Source organism: Mytilus californianus, unplaced genomic scaffold (assembly GCF_021869535.1).
Source record: "Mytilus californianus isolate M0D057914Y unplaced genomic scaffold, xbMytCali1.0.p SCAF_24, whole genome shotgun sequence".
In the NCBI taxonomy this organism is placed as follows: Eukaryota; Metazoa; Mollusca; class Bivalvia; order Mytilida; family Mytilidae; genus Mytilus; species Mytilus californianus.
In genome coordinates, this window is record NW_026262673.1 from 6,017,480 (window position 1) to 6,040,566 (window position 23,087).

Consider the following 23,087-nt stretch of genomic DNA (forward strand, 5'->3'; position numbering starts at 1 on the left):
TGAGACAAAAGGGATTTAGCTTGGGGACTTAGGACTGAAAAACATTGGTTTGTTGGACAGGAACATGCATTTTGCCTCGCTACAGGCTACATAAGGACCCATTAAAGAGTTTAATAAAAAGTAAAATCTATATGAGTTTTTTTGTCTTAGGCATAACAAAGTTAATACTTTTTTTACAAAAAAAGCAAACCTATCTTGAGGAATGCGTAACGCCTCTCAATTTTGTTCTTTTAAGGGTTAACAGTTTTCCCTGTTGGAAATTTACAACGTTAATTTCAGGTGATGTGTATATGTTTAACATGTTAGGAATGATGAATTGGTATTCATGGTCCAGTGGAAAATATGGCATGTATATCAAGACAAGGATAAAGGTTCAACAATGTGCCATTTTTTTTCTTACATGTTATTGGTTTCAATTGAAATTAAATTTAAGATTCCAATACCCTAAAAGGACGTCTAATGGAGAGAAGATGACATGACTTGAATGAGATTGCCCAAAAAAAATGATTTAGAAATATGCATATTCTTTGTTTATAAGGGATTAATTCGTTGTTGTTTATTTGACGCCCAGTTTCAAATATTTCATGCAGGTTCAGAACTAGAACAAATAACAATAAAACAGGTAAGTCATCAAATACGGTGTCAACCGATTTGATGGTTTTAAAAATTTCAAAGCCACTGCGAAGTGGGGTTATGAAGATTGAAACAGAAATTTAGCCTGGTAACAGGCTATTGTATGGGCCCTAAAAAGAGTTGATGCAAGTGTTCGTAATGTGCAGAGACCTCTGTGCTCTCTACATGACTCATCGAACTGCACGACCCCGTTCTGACTGGACGCCGTTTGATACAACCTGCTAAGCCAAACGAACGTCCCACTTTGGCAAATGGTTTACTGCCAGTCGGTAGAAGACAACGGTATTACTATAAATGTATGCCCCAGTCAAATATTGTGGGTTTTATAAGAAAATATGGTATGATTTTTAAAGGGAAAACTATCCATTTGTACAAAGCAACACAATATGAATAAAAGGGGTTTTGATACGGCCTTTAACAACGATAAATACCCATGCAGTATAGTAAGATATAGAAGGCCCATAAATTGTCCTTATAATTGCCATGAAAGGTAGTGATACGTTGTAATGAAACTTATATATATTTGGGTTCATAATCTATTTAAATCTTCTCAATAATTGTTGATATAGTATCAATCATGACAATTGCTGATTCTTTTATCTATTTTCTGTAGGCAGATTTTAAGAAGAGAGAAAAGGAACTCAATGATCAAATAGACCAAGTTCTTGGATTTCAAAGCAAATATCATCACTTGCACAACAAGTTTTATCTGTCAAATACAAATGACAGTGACACAGAATTTGAGAAGTTGCAATACGCAATTTACGATACTGCACGGAAAATGGGAAATTGGGGTAATGCTTTTCCGTTAAAATGGATTCTTTTAGAACATTTGATTGAAATTAATAAGAACGATAACAAGCATTTCATCAACTTTACTGATATGTCAAATCTGGCTAAACATCCAGATATCAATATTCTAGAAAAGGAGGATTTGTTGTTGTTTCTTCGATTTCAGCATAACGTAGGGAACATAATTTTCTTTGCTAATATACCGGATTTAATCATATTAAGACCCCAATGGTTAGCAGATGCTTTCCGATGTTTAGTTTCAGATAGAGTTGAAAACAGAAGATTGCATCACCATGAGGACTGGACACTGTTTATACGACAAGGCAAAATAAGCGAATCGTTAATAACAGAACTGTTCAAATCAAAAGATGGAAGTCAGTTTTCAGAACAGACAAATAATTTGCATGCAGTTATGGAAAAGCTTGATATATTGGTCAAAATTGGTAACTCAAATTATATAATGCCAAGCATGATGCCGCCCTCCACGTTTGATGTTGTATGTGAAAAATTTGACATTCTTACACAAAAATGTAAAAGGACTTCTTGGCTTTGTTTTAAATTTGAATTTCTCCCACCTTCTTTCTTTAACCATCTATCTGCCTGGTTTATCAGAAACTACTACTCTAGCAAAGTAGAGGGTGGTATTGCTTTATATCGTGGCATCTGTATGTTTGACATTGATGGATCTGGTGGTACAAAGATACTAGTTACTATGTCGACTGATACAATTGCTATTCAGCTCGTGTCGTTTTCCGAAGAGGAGGGATTCGGAAGCACGTGCAGTGATATCTACAGAGAAGTGAAACAACTAATTGAAGATATAAAAGAGAGATATAAGGTGAAAATATCGTTTAAACTCCATTTCAAATGCAGTGATGGCTATTATTTTCAAGACACATTTGAATATGAGAAATTGACAAGTGAGAAGGAGTGTTTCTGTACTCAACATAAGCAAATGCATCGATCTAACCAGATATATTCGCCTTGGATGAATAATAAGGTATGTTTTTAAAATGACATCTTTAAAAATTGCTTAGATTATCATTTGGATTCCCCAACAGTCTATACTTAGTCTGATATTGTCTGGACACGTTCTAAACAGTCTTAACTCAGTCTGATATTGTCTGGACACATTCTAAACAGTCTTACCTCTGTCTGATATTGTCTAGACACATTGTAAACAGTCTTAACTCTGTCTGGATACGTATATTATCAACTGTCTGAATGTTTGCTGTAGTACACCCCCTCTCTCTTTCTCTCCCGGGAACTTTTAAGAGTTAATTTTAAGATGGCAAGCCAAATTAGCAAAACCTAATTAGCATTGTCTGTATCAAATGGTAATTGTAATGCTAATTTTATTGAAAATGGTGATGATAATAATAATGGTAACAATAATGTTAATGATAATTGTTATGATAATAGGGAGGATGGTGATGTGGCAACATATTATCCATTTTAATATTTGTGGCATGTGCATATGAAACATGCATTTTCATATTTCGTAACGTGTATTTTTGTATATAGATTAGACAGTTGGTTTTCCTGTTTGAATTGATTTATACTTGTCATTTTGGAGCCCGTTATAGCGTCCTGTTTGGTGTAAGCCAAGGCTCTGTGTTGAAGGCCGTACTTTGACCTAAAATGGTTTATTTTTCTCATTGGCACTCATCCCACATCTTCTTATATCTATATATCAAATATACATTGTCATATTTTGTGACATGTGCACATCAGAGTATATCAGATGTTTTGAAAATAAAAACTTTTTTTTTCAAATGGAAGATGAAAAAATCTTGTTTCCGATGAAAAATTAAATACGGCGTCAACTTAACTTCACAAAAAATACATGATGGTCTTGAAGTATAGATTCTAGGTACTGGCGTTGTTAATCTTCTTGATTACGTGCTATAGTGTCTTTGTAAATTTTTAATCTTTACTGTTTAGAATTTTTTTTTTCAGAATGTTAACACAAAATTCATAAAAATTCAGATACAAATTATTCATTTTGGATCTGATGACTTTGCAGTGAATGCATAATCACTTCTCCTCGACACACAAATGGGAAAATTTTTAAAAAGACGGTAACAATGGTAGCATAATGAACTGTATGTTAACTGACTTTAAATTTATTTCTGTTACCATGTATGTGTAATACTTGTTGCTGGACGTTAAATAGAAACTTATCATGCTGCGAACAAAACATTACAATCTACATATTTTTATCCATCATGTAAATGGGTTTTGCACGTAACTTGATACACATACCGTTTATTTACGAAAAGTTGCACGGCATCCTTAATTTACGCAAATGTTTTGTAAACCTTTTTCAAGTGTAAAGCTTTCCATATGCTAAATTAAAAGTATGATTATAACAAACTCACATGTCAATGACATACTTACAAAGATATGGCAAAAAAAAAACCAAGAGATAAACAGTATACAAAACTCAACATAGAAAACTAAAAACGGAGCAACACAAACCCCACCAGAATCCAGGGGTGATTGCAGATGCTCCGGAAGTAATTAATATTTACTTGCGTATGTCGTTTCTGTGCTCATCGTCAATTTTCACAGTTGATATAGTTTCCATACTACTGTGCAGATTTTAGAGATCGCTACTTGCGTTAAATGCAAAAATCTTATTCAAACATTATTTACGACACATGTAGAATCATTAAAAAGTTGATAATTCACTTTAAGTAAGAAAATCTTACAAATATAACGTGTATTCCTAAGGTGAACTAAAGGCTGAATGGTTGCCGAGACAACGTTAACAATCTGTCGGAACATCCTGTACATTTTTATTACATTTGTTGTAAGGGGCAACAATATCTTATCATATTTTCTCATGTTATTATTGATGACAATGCCTTTTAAGCATTTATGGTCTATTGATTGGAGGGTCCAATAATTAGAAGTGTATATATGCACATTATTGGTCTGCTGATATTAGTCCAATTATTAAAATTACGATTATTTCAAGCGGTTGTCCAAAACGGATTTTAATTACATATTATCCTTCCAGAGCGAGAACAACTTCACGTTTTTATGTTTGGTCTGTGTTACTCCGTCCATAGTTTTTTATGTTGTGTTGTTTGTACTCTTGTTTGTCTTTTTGTCGTTTTTTGCCATGGCATTGTCAGTTTCTTTTCGATTTTACATGAGTTGAATATCCCTTTGGTACTGTTTGCCTCTCGTTGACAACAGTTAAGTTTGTATTGTATTGCGTGGTTATGAAAATATAAATAAGCTTAAACTATAGTAATCGAGTAAAGCAATGATGGAAATGAGTCTTCTACAGACCTGTTATTGGCGCGACTTCTTCTTGGGCACTCTAAATGTACCTTTTTATGTGCAAAAGCTCAACGATGACGTATGAGGAACGTTCACATTAAACATACCAATTTTACAGCACCAGATGCGCATTTCGACAATTAGCGTCTCCTCTGTAATGCTGAACATAATACAAACGTTGAAGAGCTGATAATCTTAAAAGGACCAAAAAGTAAAGCCGAATCCGGACAATGAAATAGAACTATGCTTAAGGGAGATACATTCTTTGTACAAGGAACCAAAACTAGAACTATGCATAAGGGAGATACATTCCTGGTACAAGGAACCAAAACTAGAACTATGCATAAGGGAGATAAATTCCTTGTACAAGGATTCAGAGCTATGCATAAGGGAGATACATTCTTTGTACAAGGAACCAAAACTATGCATTAGGGAGATACATTCTTTGTAAAAGGAACCAGAACTATGCATAAGGGAGATACATTCCTTGTACAAGGAACCAAAACTAGAACTATGCATAAGGGAGATACATTTCTTGTACAAGGAACCAAAACTAGAACTATGTATGAGGGAGATACATTCCTTGTACAAGGAACCAAAACTAGAACTATGTATGAGGGAGATACATTCCTTGTACAAGGAAACAAAACTAGAACTATGCATAAGGGAGATACATTCCTTGTACAAGGAACCAAAACTATGCACGATTCCGAATTTTTTTAACAGCCATTGTAATATAACAATATCCATCACTTCTTGCAAGCATCGAAGTATTAGTTACTTGGCTAATTATACCCTCGTATACTTAGAAACCATTAGGAGATATATCGATCGTGGCTAAAAAGTCGCACAGTTATATGTATCGAGCTGGTGGTAGTAATAAATCGAGTGCAATCCGTGAAGACCGATCAGTCAGTCTGAAGTACAGGCAAGTGGATTCAAGATATCCTTGGGGACTAAAAGTCCATTAGATGTATCAATCCAGTAGTAGTAATCAAATTAACATTAACGGTACCAATTTAACTCTACCAGATCTGCATTTCGACAATCAATGATGATCGAGACCAATATATACTTGAGATTCAAAAACCGATTACAAACGTGTAACAGCTGATAAAACCAAAAAGACCGAAACGTACATCTAAACTCGGATAAGGAGCTATGCATGAGGATAAAACATTCTTTAATACAAAATGATTTAAAATTGTTTAACAAAAATTCCAATAAAAAAATATCTGTATTTCCATGCCAGTACTGGGCAAACGATACCCTCGGATACGAAAGGTCCTCCAGCAGAAGTAAAGATCCAACAACATTAACGGTATTAATTTTACTGCACCAGGAGCGCATTTCGACATACACGTTTGTTCACCGATGCTCGAGGCCAAACAATTTGAAAATACAAAATCCTATCAAAACGACGAAGTGGGGACTAAACCAAAATGACCAAAATGAAGCCAAACCTGGACAAGGAATCATAGCTATACACGAAGGAGATACATTCCTTGCTTTAAGATGATTTCGAAATTTAATAACAACAATTTAAATCAAAATAATATTCGTGGTTTTCATGCAAATACCAAGGTACTGGCTACTGGGCTAATGCTAACCTCGTGGTCAAAAAGTCCCCCAGCTGTTGTAATAATCTGAGTTTAACCCCTAACACCGATCAATCAGTAGTCTCCTTATAAGTTAAATGGATTGGTGATGTGAACTTGATTGATTGATTGATCGGTGACGGATTGACGACTACTGACTATCACTGAAACGGTAACGCATAAGGTTGCAATTGCAAGTACTATATCTGAAACTAGTTTATATGTAATTCTTTAAAAATATCTTACAGGTTAAATTTCGCATAACCTTCTAATAGGTTACGTATTTCAATAATCATTCTTATTTTATAATCAGTAGAACATTATGAAAGGTTTATCTACATTGTAATTATGTAGGTTTTTTTTTAAATTATTATTTCTTTTTTTCAGGTTATTTTTATTTTTTATTTTTTTTTTTCAGGTTACACGGATTCCTGACAGAGCGAACATAAGTACCAAGCAGGATGACCATAATCCAAGTAATATCATTGTTTACATATTTTCCTTTCGTATATTTATCTTTTAACCGGTTTCATTTTTTCTAGATCATATATTAATGGCGATATAACTCTTCAGTCCTGTCCTTAGAATATTCCTCTTTATGCAAAGGGAACAACAAAGAAAGGAGACGTTTCTTAATTCAGAAGAATAAAACATAGTTTTTTAAAAGTTTTTCAAATTAATGTTGTATTCATAAATATAGCTTTCCCCCAGCTATAGGTCCGAAGCGCTTTTCTGGATTTAACTTCATCAGGAACGCTCATAGTCGAATATTTCAAAGCCAAGGATGTATAAGGACCGAACACGTTGAAGAGCTTTTAACCAAAAAGGACCTAAAAATAGCCAAATCCATCCTAAGGCCAACTTTGCCTGAGGGGGTTGAATCCTTAGTTTCTGTATAATTTTAAGATTTATAAACTGTCAATTCTAGATAATTTGATATAAATCATGTCAGTACCGAAGTACTGATTACTGAGCTCATGATTCCCTCGGGAACTACACTTAACATATTTGACCTGATATGCTCATTTCACACAGGTTTTCGTCAATATATATTTATACATATGAATAACAGCTTTACTAAGAAAGATGTTATACAAACATAACATCTTTGTAAAATACAATTAGTTGCAACATGTCGTTCTACTGTTTCTCATATCAATTTATTAACGAAAAGATCAAGAGTAGGGTATTTATTGCAGTTTTTTTTACATGTAAAAAGTTTTAGACTCGTAATGCAAATATAAATGACACCTTTTCAAAAAGCAAATACTGATGTCCATTTGAACATCTGATGATTGTTATAAGTAGGAATTAAAGGTGGTAAAGTGGCCTTATCATACAATTTCATCCCCAAGGTGACAGGGGAATAGATTGATTGATTGATTGATTGTTGGTTGCTTAACGTCCAGTGGCAAATATTTCATGCATATTCAGGACGAGAACAAGTTAACAATAAATACAATAAGTAGGTTCTGTAATAGGGGCTTCCGGGATGAAGGTCGGAGAAATTTAGACTGCCACGGGAAATGAGGGTATATTGGATAGGGACAGAAATTTAGCCTTACAACAGGTCACCTACGGACCCCTCAAAGAGTTGTTGCAAGGGTTCTTAACGTGCAAAGAGCGTGGCACTCTCTTTACACGAGGCATCGGATTTAACGTCCCCATTCTGACCGGACGTGGCTGCAAATTTGTACATCCCGCACAGCCAAACGGACGCCCCACTTTAGCACGGGTTTTACTGCCGGTCGGAGGAAGACCAATGGTGACCATACTTCTATGCCCCAGTCACCCTTGGGGGTCAGGGGAATAGAAATATGGCCACTACAGGTCATCTCCCGACCGGCAGTAAAACCCTTGGCACACTGGGGCGACCGTTTGGCTGAGTAGGATGTACAAGTACGCAGCCACGTCACGTTAAATCCAATTTCTCGTGTAAAGAGAGTGCCACGCTTTTTCCACGTTAAGAGAACCCTAATAACAATTCTTTGATGAGTCTATAGGTGGCCTCTTACAAGGAAAAATGTCTGCCCTATCCAACTAACCCTCAATTTGCAGTGGCAGTCTAAATTTTCACAACCTTCATCCCGGATGTCCTCTATTACAGCACCTGTATATTGTATTTACTGTTATTTTGTCCTCGTCCTGAACAAGCATGAAATATTTGATACTGGACGTTAGCAACCAACAATCGATCAATCGTAACATTCTCCTTGAAGCGGTTGAAATAATGCAGATGTGAATTTAGGGATATATATGTATAAACATTTCTAATTTCATGATTTATGATGAATTAAGAAATTACTAACAAAATAAAGCTTCCCACTACCTGAAGCAAAGATGAAATTACTGATGTAGATGTAGATGAATTTGGTCTTTTTATGGTCTTTTGGTGATAAATTCCCTAACGTTTCAACATATCTTTACATCCCAGGATATCAATAACATTTAAATAAAATGTTGAAGGGTTGATAAAACGAAGAGGAATCAAAAGTAACGCCAAAACTAAACTCAATGTTACAGTTTGAGATTTCCTGATTAATAAAAATCAAGAAAAACACTTCCGAGACAAGACATTGGTAAAGTGTTATTTTCATTTACCTGCACTGGATTGATACCAGTGCTGCAGGGTGATCTGTTTAATCCCCGAGCTCAGTCGGCAATGTTTCAATTCCACCTTGATCAATTATGATTTTTTTTTAAGAAGAAAAGGTTCCAACTCACTCGGGCAAAGCCTAATTCGATTGATTGTTTATTAGCTGTTTAACGTTCAGTGGCAAATATTTCATGTATGTTCAGGACGAGATCAATATATCAATGAAAACAATAGCAAGGTCCTGTAATAAAAGACGTCCGGGATGAAGGTCGGGGAGAAATTTAGACTGCCATTGTGCAATGAGGGTTTATTACACAGGGACAAAATTTTGCCTTGCAACAGGACCCCTTAAAGAGTTATTGCAAGGGTTTTACACGTGAAGAGAGCGTGGCACTCTATACACGAGGCATCGGATTAAACGTTCCTATTCTGACCGGATGTGGCTGTGTACTTGTACATCCTGTACAGCTAAACTGACGCTTTACTTAAACGGATCTTTCATACATGTTTCTTTGATGTCGTATGGGTTTTACCCCCTGTTGAAGGCAGAACGGTGACAGGTAGCTGTTTATTTCTATGTCATTTGGTTTCTGAAAGAGAGTTGTTTCATTTGCAATCAAACGAAATTTTTATTATTTTTCTCTAAGTTCAGAATAGAGATAAACACGTGTACCAATAGAAAATTGAAGTTAATTTAATAGTTAACGAAGTTTTTCGCAAAATGACGATTAACTTACATAACCCTTGGAATGTCTTGGTGGGTCAAATATATGATTCATTGGTCGCTGATTACCGGAATCAAAAATTAAAAAAAATCAAAACGGCATGTATGGTAGGGAAAGGTATTATAATATTGATTGATTGCTCGAGTTTTAATTGCTTAACGTTCAGGGGAAAATATTTCATGCATATTCAGGAAGATACACTATCAACAATTAATGCAATATGTAGGTTCTGTCAGTAAGGCCTCCCGAGTCGAAGAAATTTGGACTGTCAATGGAAATGAGGGTATGCTGGATAGAGGGTCGACATTTAACCTTGCAACATGCTAACTCTTGATCCTCCAATGAGGTGTTCCAATGGTTCTTTAACGAGCAGAGAACATGACATTGGACGGGATTGCGTAGTTAAACATCCCACACAACCAAACAGACGCCCCACTTTGATAAAGATGTTACTGCCGATCGGGATACCAGGGACAATATTTATATGACCCATTCATCCCTGTTGTTTAGGTATATTAGTGATATTACATTTAAGTCTTCGACTGGTATGAAAGTAAAGAGTATTCTGAATCTTGACAGCCTCATATATGGTCAACAATTTTGCTTCGAATAGGCAACTCCACAAATGTTGTAATTGGAAGCTGCAGAAACCGTGTCATTACCATACATAATATTCAACTTCTCAATTCTGATCTGACGTAAATGCGCATGTTGACATCCCACAGAAATACGCGAAGCCTCTTGAGGCGAAACCTTGCTTCTTAAACAAAGAGATTTGTGCGGTTAGTAGGGGGCTTTCTTGCAAAACTTGCTACATACCAGATGTTTGTCAAACCGAAATACATCATGTACTAAGATGTACATAAATATAATATTCATTTTCCTCCTATTATAAAAAAAAAAACAAAACAAAAACATAGTTTAATTCATGAAGAATATTTTTTAAAATATTTTTCAATGAAACTAAACATCGGCCACCACAATCCGCAGAGACACATGTTTTCTGAATTGTAAGCTCATTAAAGATCGATTAACTGTTGTTTGCTTTACCTTCATTGGCAAATGTTTCGTTCATGTTCAAGACGAGAACAAATTAAGAATACCTTTAAAATGCAAGTACTGTAAAGTAAGACAATTTAAACCCGCTCTACTAGCCAACATCTCCGATGTTTTTCTACTTTAATTATTTTGACCGATTAAATTCGGATGTTTGTTTTCTTTACAACTCACAACCCCCTTCCCCAAAAAGGGTGATTGGGGAATATAAATATGGTCACCATTGGTCTTCCTCCGACCAGCAGTAAAACCCTCGCCAAAACGGGACGTCCGTGTGACTTTGCGGAAGTAACAAGTTTGCAGTCACGTCCGATCAGAATGGGGACGTTAAATGCCTCGTGTAAAGAGATTGCCACGCTCTTTAAACGTTAAGAACCTTTGCAACAACGATTTGCGGGGTCAGTATATGGCCTGTTGCAAGGCAAAATGTCTGTCCCTATCCAAGATATCCTCATTTTCCCGTGGCAGTCCGAATCAACCAGGATGACCTCTGTTACAGGACCTACCTATTGTATGTATTGTTAATTCTCGTCAATAACATGCATGAAATATTTGTCACTGGACGTTAAGTAACCAAAAATCATTCATATTGCGTGTCTATATGTCATTTTGGTTTTCTTTGTTTCATCAATTTGTACGTAATCACGACCCTTGAACATATTTCATGACAAACTTATTACCCGTTCATATATTTAAAAATTTTATTGTGATTTTACTTTTTATATAATTATCAGTACATTCATCTGAATTTGATTTAAAAACAGAAAAAAAACAAGCATACAGATATTCAATCGAAAGATAAAAATAACCGACTCATTTACATTTTACCTTGGTGGAATTGCAACCCACTGATATATTTGACACATCTAAGAGGCACCTATTTCAGCGAAACGTCTATGTAAAACTTTCATATAGAAAGACCACCAACCTTTTTTTCTCCTCGTGATTAGGACAAAGGAAGCATATACATATATTTGTGTTAAAATACACACAGATTTACAATTCTTGGGTCAAACAAATATCTTCTCTCACTGCATTGGTGTATCCAGTACATGCCTATGCTCTACACATATCTGTTTTTCCATCTCTGTCATTTTTACATTTTTTTCCGATTTTCCTTGGATTATATGCTGTTCTCGTTTATGCTAAGCTCGAATTAGAGCTTTAACGAGCTTTCAAACTTGAAAGTGAATATAAATAACATCCGAGAGTGAAAAATTCAATACCTCATATAGAGTGTGCAAAACAAAAGAAACTCTAAACCCTTTGAGCGGTAAACTACATTTTAGATTAAGCAATAAATTGTTGAATTAACCAACTCGATACTTGATTATTTATTTCAGAAAATGAACCAAAAATAGAAGCTCAGGACCAAACATCTGTCAAAACCAACCTTCCTGTTTCTGTCACTTTGCGTCAAGAGTTAAATATCCAAAAGTCAAAGAATGAAGATCTGTACATTACTAGCTGTATCAAAATAGACAATACATTAGTGTTTACCGACTATTTAAATAACCAACTTATTATTTGTAATTCAGACGGTACTGATATCCATCACATTCCTCTGTCCTATAGACCAGGGTATATGACAGTGGTAAATATTAACACTGTAGCAGTATCCTGTGGATATGACAGAACCATACTGATAATAAATTTATCTACAGGTTCTGTCACCAGTACAATCAACACCAGTGGTAACTGCTGGGGAATGTCATATAATGATAATAACCTGTACGTTGTTATTGATAGGAGTATAATACATGTGATGGACCTGACAGGTAAAGTAATACGTACTATACCTTTACCTTCAGACCGTATCACCGACATTACAGTAGACAGAGACAGGTTGGTCTGTATAGACAAAACATCAATATACTGCTGCTCGTTAGATGGAAAACTAATTTGGAAGTTTGAAAAGGATGAATTTCAAGATTTAACTTGTGTGACAACAGATAATGAGGGGAATGTCTATGTGACTTATTTTCACACAGTAATAGTTGTATCAGACGATGGCAAACATCATAGAGAATTTCTCGCTAAATCGGATGGATGGAATGAGCCGTTGGGAATTTATTTTGACAAACAAGAAAATATTCTGCTTGTTTGTAATTATTTTGACGGAAAGGCTTTTCTTTTCGACGTGAAAAAGAAACGAACATAAATAAACATAAATAATTCTGTCAGACAATGAGTTTATTCGGACTCAGATCTGTTTATGCATTTAGTCATTCAAAACAACTTCTATTTATCTATTTTTTCTTTACTATTAACTTAATTGGTTGTCATGATCTGTACAGTTGTATACCGTATTCAGATTAAAGTCAATATTACAATTATATTAGTTTTGTGTGATCAACGCTTTCTTTACATGTGTGACAAAAAATCAACTTTATATAGATATTAATAGAAATGTTACAAAGACGAGTTGTTCTTTGATTCACGTCCACTTAATGTTTGATAGTTGGAGAAAAAAAAATCAAGAGAAAAATTTAATTTAAGTCATATGTATGTTCTCAATATTTTTGTTATTCGAAATAAATATTCTATATAGATGGGTAAGTTGTAAATAATATCGAAACAAATTAAACATCGTATTGTGTCGTTAGGTTGCTGTCTGATGGACTGATACTTCTTTTTTCCCTGTATTTGATAATTCATTTCATCCCGGTAGACTTACATATACATTTTATATACAAATAAATCAGATATATACATCGTTTATTTGTTCTCATCCTGAATATGCATGATATTTTTGTCACTGAACGATACACAACCAACAGATTAACCAATTAATTCTTCTATTCATTTCAAACTTTATGTGTTAGGTTTATTCGTTTGTTTAGCTCCGGATTTGATGAACTGTTTTAAAAATTTGATATTGATGAAATAGAAGTAACACATGGTCTAACACCATACAAACTGATATGACTGTTCCAATTAATTTGTGTCCTACATCCAGATAAAATCTCGGTAAAAACTAAATTACGGAAAGATTATGATTGATTTTAAATCTTCCTTGGCTGTTGTATTTGATTAATGTTGTTCGAATATTAATTTTTCGGCATTTTTAAAACATTTGAACATTCATTTTTCCTATATATTTTATTATTGAAAATCAAAAACTTTTTCCGAGTAGGAAACAATGTATATGCTCCTATCTTTTATGTATAATTTATACTCTTATGAGAAAGATATTATCCAGGAAAATGTTATCAGGCGTTTTCATCTAAATAAAAAATTCTTACTGAATCAAATATATTGAATAGACCGTTAGGAATTAATTTTATCATACAAGAAAAAATATTCTGCTTGTTTGTAATAGAGATAACGGAAAAGATTTTTTTTTTTGACGTGATAAAGAAACTTGCATAAATGAACTTAAATTAGTTTATTCGAATTCGGATGTGTTTTTGCATTCAGTTATTCAAAATGGATTGTATGTGTTTGTGTGTTCTCTACCGAATACAAATTCAACTTAGTCAATTGTGATTTAATTTACATAATTATTACCTTGTTTTCTTATAAGTTCTGTATGAGGTATTGGGTGTTCCGATTTTTAATTAAATACATTTTTTATGTGTTTGTATTATAATATCATCGCTTACATGTTATGTGCGATAACAAAACAGATTTATATGAAATTTGCGGGAAATTTTACTTAGGTCAAGGACGTGTTATTCTTGGTTCACTTCCACTTGCTAGCTTGGTTGTGATGATTGGTGTAAAAACTCAAAATATATTTCAGAGCATCTTTTAAAACCCGCAAAAATATATTGTGTTATGTATACATTATTAACTTGACTCGTTTAGAATTTTTTTCATGTGTCGGATTATTTGTCCTCGAAATTAAAAAAAAAAAAAAAATCTACGGATGTTTAGAAAAATAGAACAACTTTTAAATTTTAATGTGTCGCTTTCATTCTTCAGTTCAGTCCTAACGAAAATGAAGGTCAAGGAAAGAAAGCCCAAGTGGTATACGCCAATGACACCATTCGCAAACGAAATAAAACATGTGAAATAAACGTTAATGAAAATACCCTAACGGCAAATTAAATAAAGAATCTACGTCAATGATGCAGTACTTCCAAGGTTACAAAACATAAAAAAGATGTGACCTATGTGAATGAGACAGTAACCAAACGACACAAAGACACATAAAAGGTGTGTCATATACGCCAAGGACACAGTACTCAAACGGAAAAAAAAGACGTGAAATATACGTCAATGAGACATTGTCATTGTCCTTCGACCCAGACAACAAAAAAGGTATTGCATATGAGATGCAACCTTAACGACACAATCACTAAAGAAAGATGTGGCATATACTTCAATGAAACCTAACTCCAAAGAATAAAAACAAATGTGGAATAGGCTAACGAGACAAATCCTAAAATAGGATTATCGTATAAATTAATGGCACAGTACTCTAATGAAATGAAAAATAAAAACAGATGTGTAACTCATCAACACAACAAAACAATAAAACTGTGGCATATACGTCAATGATTGATTGTTTGTTGCATACCGTCCAGTGGCAAACTATTTCATGTACGTTCAGACGAGAACAAATAAACAATAAAGATAATAGGTAGGTTAAATTCGGGATAGAGGCCGTCCGGGATGAACGTCGGGGATATATTGACTGCCACTTAAACATGAGGGTAAAGTGCATTGGGACAGAGTTTTTTCCTTGCAACAGGCTTACTACGGACCCCTCAAAGAAATGGTGCCAGGGTTCGTAACGTGCTCAGAGCGTGGTTCTCTCTCAACATGGGTCATCAGATTTAACGTTCCCATTCTGAACGGACAAGGCTGCGTACTTCGCTAAATGACGCCCCACTGTGACAAGGTATTGTTCTGCCGGTCAAAAGAAACATATTTCTATTCCCCACTCTTCCTGCGAATATAAATATACGTCAATGAATGAAAACTTAAACGACACAAATCACAAAAAAAAGTAGAATGCAAGTCAGTAAAACTGTACTCCAACGACAGGGAAAAAATAAGACATATACATCAATGAATCAAAACTTAAACGACACAAATAACAAAACAAAATGTAGAATGTAAGTCAGTGAACTGTACTCCAACGACAGGGATAAAATGAGACATTTACGTCAATGAGACCGTACTCCAACGACACAAATGGCAATTTAAAATGTGACATATATGTCGACGAAACAGTAATCACAAATGTTAACAAGACAGTATCTGTACATTTAAAATGGTGTAAAAAGTGGCATTTATATTTCAGTAAATCAACGAGACAGTATCGTCACGACGTAAACAGTGAATGAGACATTAGAAGCAAATATTGCATATACGCTGGAGAAAGAGTGCACCAAAGACATAAATACTAAAAAAAGGTTCCATATACGCAAAAAGACGATACTCCAATGACACACATAGTTTTAAAAAAAAATCTGTCATATAATCCCATGAGACTGTAAACCAACGACACTAATAATAAAAGGCTGTGGCATTTTCGCCGACAAGAAAGTATACTAACGACGCAAATAGTTAAAAAAAAAATGCGACATCAATGACAATTAGTCAGTGTTCCAACGACAGTAAAATGGTTTGGCATATACTTCAATGAGACTCAAACGACACAAATATATATAATAACTAGAGTCTCTACAGAGCCTTTGTCGCTCAGCTTGGCCTATGTGCATATTTAACAAAGAACACTCCAACATTGAAGACGAGAATAGAATTCATGACAAAAGTCACTGTTTTGTTGATCTTGTGTTTCTGATCACTTAGTCTTTTTAGTTTCTCTCTACCTTCTTTAGTGTTTGCTCAGGACACAAAAGAGGAAAAACAAAGTCCTCATTTAATCATCAATCACTCCGAAGGATAGTGACACTTACAGTACAGGACTTTACCTATAGCTGATGTGGCTATGTGGTTAGATGAACAATCTGACGCAAGATAGATCGCGTGTTCAAGCCTCACTATCGAATGTGAAAATTAATTTCCCATATTAAATGTACCTTTACCTTCAATTACAATTAAGACAACTTATATGCATGCTAAAACCAAGTTAAGAAAACTATATTGCATAACTGACACCTCCTCCTTCCTTTGTTTATGTTAATTCTTACCCTAGGTACCCAACCATACAAGATTATCATTGTATGTTCAACAAGTATTCTTTTGTCTAGGACTCATTCTGTAAAGAGTTTTGGTTAACGCATCTTTTACAGAAATGTGTGCCATTTATTTGACTTATTTGACTCACAAACTCGTTATTTTTTATGTTATGACCATTGACAATTTAACTTTCTATATAAAGTTAGAACCTAATACGATTCCAAATTTTGAATACTAAATGACAAATAAGGAAAATGATAACGATTCATCTTTATCATAATAATAATATATTTTAGATGTTTGCTACTTTTTCCCGTCCTGGATGTACATAAAATATTTGTCACTGGACGTTAAAATGACAACTATAAATCAATACACCAAGGGTGATTCTAGTTTATATATATATTTGTTTTCAATTTAGACTTTTATATATATATACATATATCTTTAGGTTATAACAACTACATCCCATACAACAACATTAACACGAAAGACCTCAATGCCTAAAACAACAACCACAATAAGGACATCCAGACCTGAGACAACAACCGCACTATAGGCCTCTACAACCAAGACAAAACATTGTACCAAAGATCTCCATACACAAGACACAAACATCAAAAGACCCCTACATCCGAGACAACAACTACTAAACAAAAGACCTTTACACCCGAAACAACAACAACCAAACCAAAGACCTCAACATCCGAGACACCAACAATAACAACCTTACAAAAGACCTCCAGACCTCTTCATCTGAGACAACAACAACCACACCATACACCATACACTTTAACACCCGAGACAACAACAACCATACCAAAAACATCCAACCTAGGACAACAACTACCACATCTAAGACCTCAATATCCGAAACAAGAACAAAGACATCAACACACAAGACAATAACAACCACACCAAAGACCTATATACCTCCAGACAACAACAACCAAACCAAAGATATCTACAACCGTGCCAACAACAACCACGAAAAGACCATCACTCTCGAGCACTAATAAAACAATTTAGATCTGAAACGGTCATTTTGGTCTGAACAGCTCTTAAATATTTTATTGCGTCATTTTCAGTTTTTCAGTCATTTTTTTAGACTTATCCACTGCGGTAAATTCAGTACTGTTCAGACCATTCGCTTGCAGCCAAATTAAGATATGTCCAGTCAATGTTCGGACTGTTCAGTATCTGTTATTTACCTGTGCATATCACCATCATACTGAATTCTCTGAAATGCTACTGAACAATACTGAAATGACTGCAAGCGAACTGTTTGAACCGTACTGAATTTACTGCAATGAATTAGTCTGCAAATTTACTGAAAAGCTCAACATGACTGAAAAATATTTTGTTTAGACTTTTCAGATCCTGTGAAGATTAAAATGACCGTTTCAGACTAAAATTCATTTACTAGTGTCGAGACAACAAAAACCTCTACACACCAGACAACAACAACCAAACCAAAGATATCTACACTCGTGACAACAACAACCACAAAGACCACCACACACCAGACAACAACCACACCAAAGACAACAACAACCACAACAGAGAGCCTCACATCCGAAACACCATTCACACAAAGACCTCTACACTCCCAGACAACAACAATCTTACCAAGGAAATCTACACCCGACACAACAATAACCGAACCAAAGACCTCTACACCCAAGACAACACCAACCACACTAGAGACAACAACAACCTTAAACAGACCTGTAGACATCCACATCCGAGACTACACCAATGAACTACACCCGAGACAACAACATACAAACCACAGACCCTCACACCCAAGACAACAACCATACCAAATACCTCCATTCCGGTGAAAACAACATCCACACCATTATCCTCTACACCCTAGAACAACAACCACATCGAGAACATCCAAACCCGAAACAACAATCACAACAAAAACAACAACAATCACACCAAAGACAACAACACCAATACCAAAAACGTCTGCAAACGAGACAACAATAACTACACGAAAGGTCTCTTTACTCCAAACAACAACAACACGGAAGACATTTACAACCCAGACAACAACAAAAATACTAAAGCCACAACAACAACAAAGACTAACACACCCGAAACAACAACAATAATTAAAAAGACCTACACCAGAGACAACAACATCCAAAACAAAGACGTCAACACACCCGAAACAACAACAATACCGAAGACCTGTACACCAGAGACACCTATATCCACAACAAAGACGTCCACACCTGAAACAACATTCACATCAAAGACCTCTACACCCCCAGACAAAAACTACACAAAATACATCTACACCCGAGACAACAACAACCACATCAACGACCGTCAACCCCGTGACAACTACAACCACGCCAAAGACATCTACACGCGAGAAAACAGCAACCACATCAAAGACCTCCACCCCAGACAACAACACCCACATCAAAAACATCCACCCGAGATAACAACAACCTTACCAAAGACCTCTAAACCCGTAACGACAACAACCACACCAAAGAGCTCCATTTCAGAGACAAAAATAACCACGACAAAAACCTTCACACTCGAGACAACAACAACCTTACCAAAGACCTCTAAACCCGTGACAACAACCACATCCTTTTCAGAATTTTCCATCATTAGTAAGAGGTAGTATTTCATATTATTTTGGATTACATGTACTTGTCATAAAAAAGAGAAAGATTTACAACTTGTCTTTTTTTTAATTCAAGATTTAAACAGATTGTATGGCACCATAAATAGCTGAGGCATAAATAGTTTTACCCTGTCGTTCTGCCTTACCAACTTTAAGTTTTTCAAATTCCATGCATGTTTGATAGAATATGTTTTTAATTACACTTTTCTCGGCTCCTGCAGTCCTCAGGCACTGATGAAATACCAAGCCATGTAGTAGAGTGTGGAACACTGTCACTTATTACCATGATTACTGATAATTGGTCACTGTTTGGTGTAGTATTTTGACAACGCAAAGCTATCTGTTTTTAAATAATCTAGAGTACTCCATATAAAATAATAAAACTGTTGTAAAGGAACGTGGAGTTATCACATAATTAATAATTGTCGTTAAGGTTTGTGTCGACAGAAGTTGGAAAAAAGGAAGGACATTCTTCAAAAACTTGAGTCTTGTGTTTGCATGACAGAAGGTTGTTTTTAATACTGTGTTGTAATTGACAGTAGTTTACCATTAACAGAAACAGAATGGACAATGTATAATGCTTTCTAAAGTCTGTTAAAGCAGAATACAAAATAAACTTTGAAAATCAGTAGTTGATATTCGTACTTAAAACTGTCGCAAGTTGATGGTGTAGCTGCAGATGTTTGAGTTGTGTCAGACTTCTGATAAGATAGTTTAATGTTGTGTATTTCAAGTTGCGCGCTCAAATGCCCAAAGAACCATGTGACAGTCTTTATTTCTTTGGCACATTAAGGGAAAGAACATACTGGCTTTGATTCAGAAATTGCAGTTTAGTACGATAGGCATTTGTGGGATGTACACGTATGCAGCAAGGTCAGGCAATTTTTTTTTTATTTAATATCATTCACGTCAATTTTTGTTATTGTTTGGTGTTATCTTTGTACATTGGTTTAAACTTCTTCAACTGTGACATCGGTTTGTTATTGATCTGTATGGGGAGATGCATGTTATTGGACTCCTTTGGGTAAAATAAGAGTTGGATTTTGTTACTTTTAATAATATGCATTCTTTCTTTGTGACACCGCCTCCCCACCCCCCTTTTCCAAAGGGTGACTGGGTAGAAGAAATATGGTCACCGGACATGCAGTTTACCCTCGCCAAAGTGGGGCGTCCGTTTGTGTGAGATTTACAAGTTCGCTGCCATGGGGCGGTCAGAATGGGGACGTTAAATTTGATGTCTCGTGTGAAGAGAGTGCCACGTTCTTTGCACGTTAAGAACCCTTGCAACAAATTGTTATGGGGTCCCTATCCTGTATACCCTCATTTTGCTTTGGCAGTCCAAATTTCCCCGACCTTCATCCCGGATATCCTTTATTACAGGCCTTTTGCGAAAGTTTTTCTCAAACATAAGTTGTTTTCGTGATTTTCGATTAAAATCATAACAGGACTTTTTACATAGATAACATTTTGGTCAATGTTTATATCTATCCGTGAACAAGATTGTCTTTCATAAAGAGTTGATTGAGATTTGTAAATTTTATTTAACTGATCATATTTTTTACAATTTTTTTTTGTCAATCTGGATAAAACTTTAAACGTATAAAAAACGTCATTAATGTGCAATAACTCATATCATTAACTTAAATTCAAATGTTGAATATTAATCTTTTTATTTTAATATTTGCTTATCTTTTTTTAAAGCTCCTTATATTTCTACGTGTTTATACATTCCTGGAGTCCGAGACACCAACAATAACAACCTTACAAAAGACCTCCAGACCTCTTCATCTGAGACAACAACAACCACACCATACACCATACACTTTAACACCCGAGACAACAACAACCATACCAAAAACATCCAACCTAGGACAACAACTACCACATCTAAGACCTCAATATCCGAAACAAGAACAAAGACATCAACACACAAGACAATAACAACCACACCAAAGACCTATATACCTCCAGACAACAACAACCAAACCAAAGATATCTACAACCGTGCCAACAACAACCACGAAAAGACCATCACTCTCGAGCACTAATAAAACAATTTAGATCTGAAACGGTCATTTTGGTCTGAACAGCTCTTAAATATTTTATTGCGTCATTTTCAGTTTTTCAGTCATTTTTTTAGACTTATCCACTGCGGTAAATTCAGTACTGTTCAGACCATTCGCTTGCAGCCAAATTAAGATATGTTCAGTCAATGTTCGGACTGTTCAGTATCTGTTATTTACCTGTGCATATCACCATCATACTGAATTCTCTGAAATGCTACTGAACAATACTGAAATGACTGCAAGCGAACTGTTTGAACCGTACTGAATTTACTGCAATGAATTAGTCTGCAAATTTACTGAAAAGCTCAACATGACTGAAAAATATTTTGTTTAGACTTTTCAGATCCTGTGAAGATTAAAATGACCGTTTCAGACTAAAATTCATTTACTAGTGTCGAGACAACAAAAACCTCTACACACCAGACAACAACAACCAAACCAAAGATATCTACACTCGTGACAACAACAAATTTCCCCGACCTTCATCCCGGATATCCTTTATTACAGGCCTTTTGCGAAAGTTTTTCTCAAACATAAGTTGTTTTCGTGATTTTCGATTAAAATCATAACAGGACTTTTTACATAGATAACATTTTGGTCAATGTTTATATCTATCCGTGAACAAGATTGTCTTTCATAAAGAGTTGATTGAGATTTGTAAATTTTATTTAACTGATCATATTTTTTACAATTTTTTTTTGTCAATCTGGATAAAACTTTAAACGTATAAAAAACGTCATTAATGTGCAATAACTCATATCATTAACTTAAATTCAAATGTTGAATATTAATCTTTTTATTTTAATATTTGCTTATCTTTTTTTAAAGCTCCTTATATTTCTACGTGTTTATACATTCCTGGAGTCGGTTTCACAAATTTTTTTTACGATTGATGGTGATAAAGAATTCAGGATACTTACTATCAATCTTAGTCGTTTTTGTAAAACCGACCCCTGACTTTCAAGGTCTAAGCGTTTCCTAAGGAAAAACATTCATCGGATGCAGGATATTTCTAAAGCGTTATTTAAGAATATACAGAAAAAAGTAAAATAATAAAAATACCGAACTCCGAGTAAAATTCAAAACGGAAAGTCCCTAATCAAATGGATAACAACTGTCATATTCATGAATTGATAGAGGCATTTTCTTACGTAGAAAATGGTGGATTAAACCTGGTTTATAGGTAGCGAAACCTCTCACTTGTATGACAGTCGCATTAAATTCCATTATATTGAGAAGTTGACGTGTAAACACAACAACAAAACAGACATCGCATGTAAAAATGTCAAAAATAGGAGTACAGCAGTCAGCAGTCTTATAATCCAAATTACTATAAAAACTAACATATATGTCAACAGACCATTTGTAACTTTCTTCTAGATATGTCAACATTGATTTTTTCATATATCTCTGCTCTTTCATCTCTATTGACAGTTTGAATGTTCCTCGGATTATTTATCTCTGTGTGACAATGATTAAAGAAGTCGAATTAAAAAGGAAATGCGAAAAGATAGTAATTAATCAAAATTAAATAGGTTTTTACATGTTCAGTGAATATTTTTTTCAATCTGCACAAGA

General features: G+C 34.9%; 1 protein-coding gene across 3 annotated transcripts in view; it reads left to right on the forward strand.

The window, feature by feature from the left end:
- Positions 1 to 13,012, forward strand: part of LOC127732450 (uncharacterized) — a 38,793-nt gene extending 25,781 nt beyond the window's left edge. For all 3 annotated transcript variants that reach the window (XM_052241479.1, XM_052241478.1, XM_052241480.1), the window contains 3 exons: positions 1,247 to 2,425; positions 6,736 to 6,793; positions 12,038 to 13,012. In XM_052241479.1, the coding sequence (XP_052097439.1) occupies positions 1,247 to 2,425; positions 6,736 to 6,793; positions 12,038 to 12,855 (2,055 nt within the window). In that variant the 3' untranslated portion in view covers positions 12,856 to 13,012. The remainder of the gene's footprint in view (positions 1 to 1,246; positions 2,426 to 6,735; positions 6,794 to 12,037) is intronic.
- Positions 13,013 to 23,087: the final 10,075 nt, after the last annotated feature.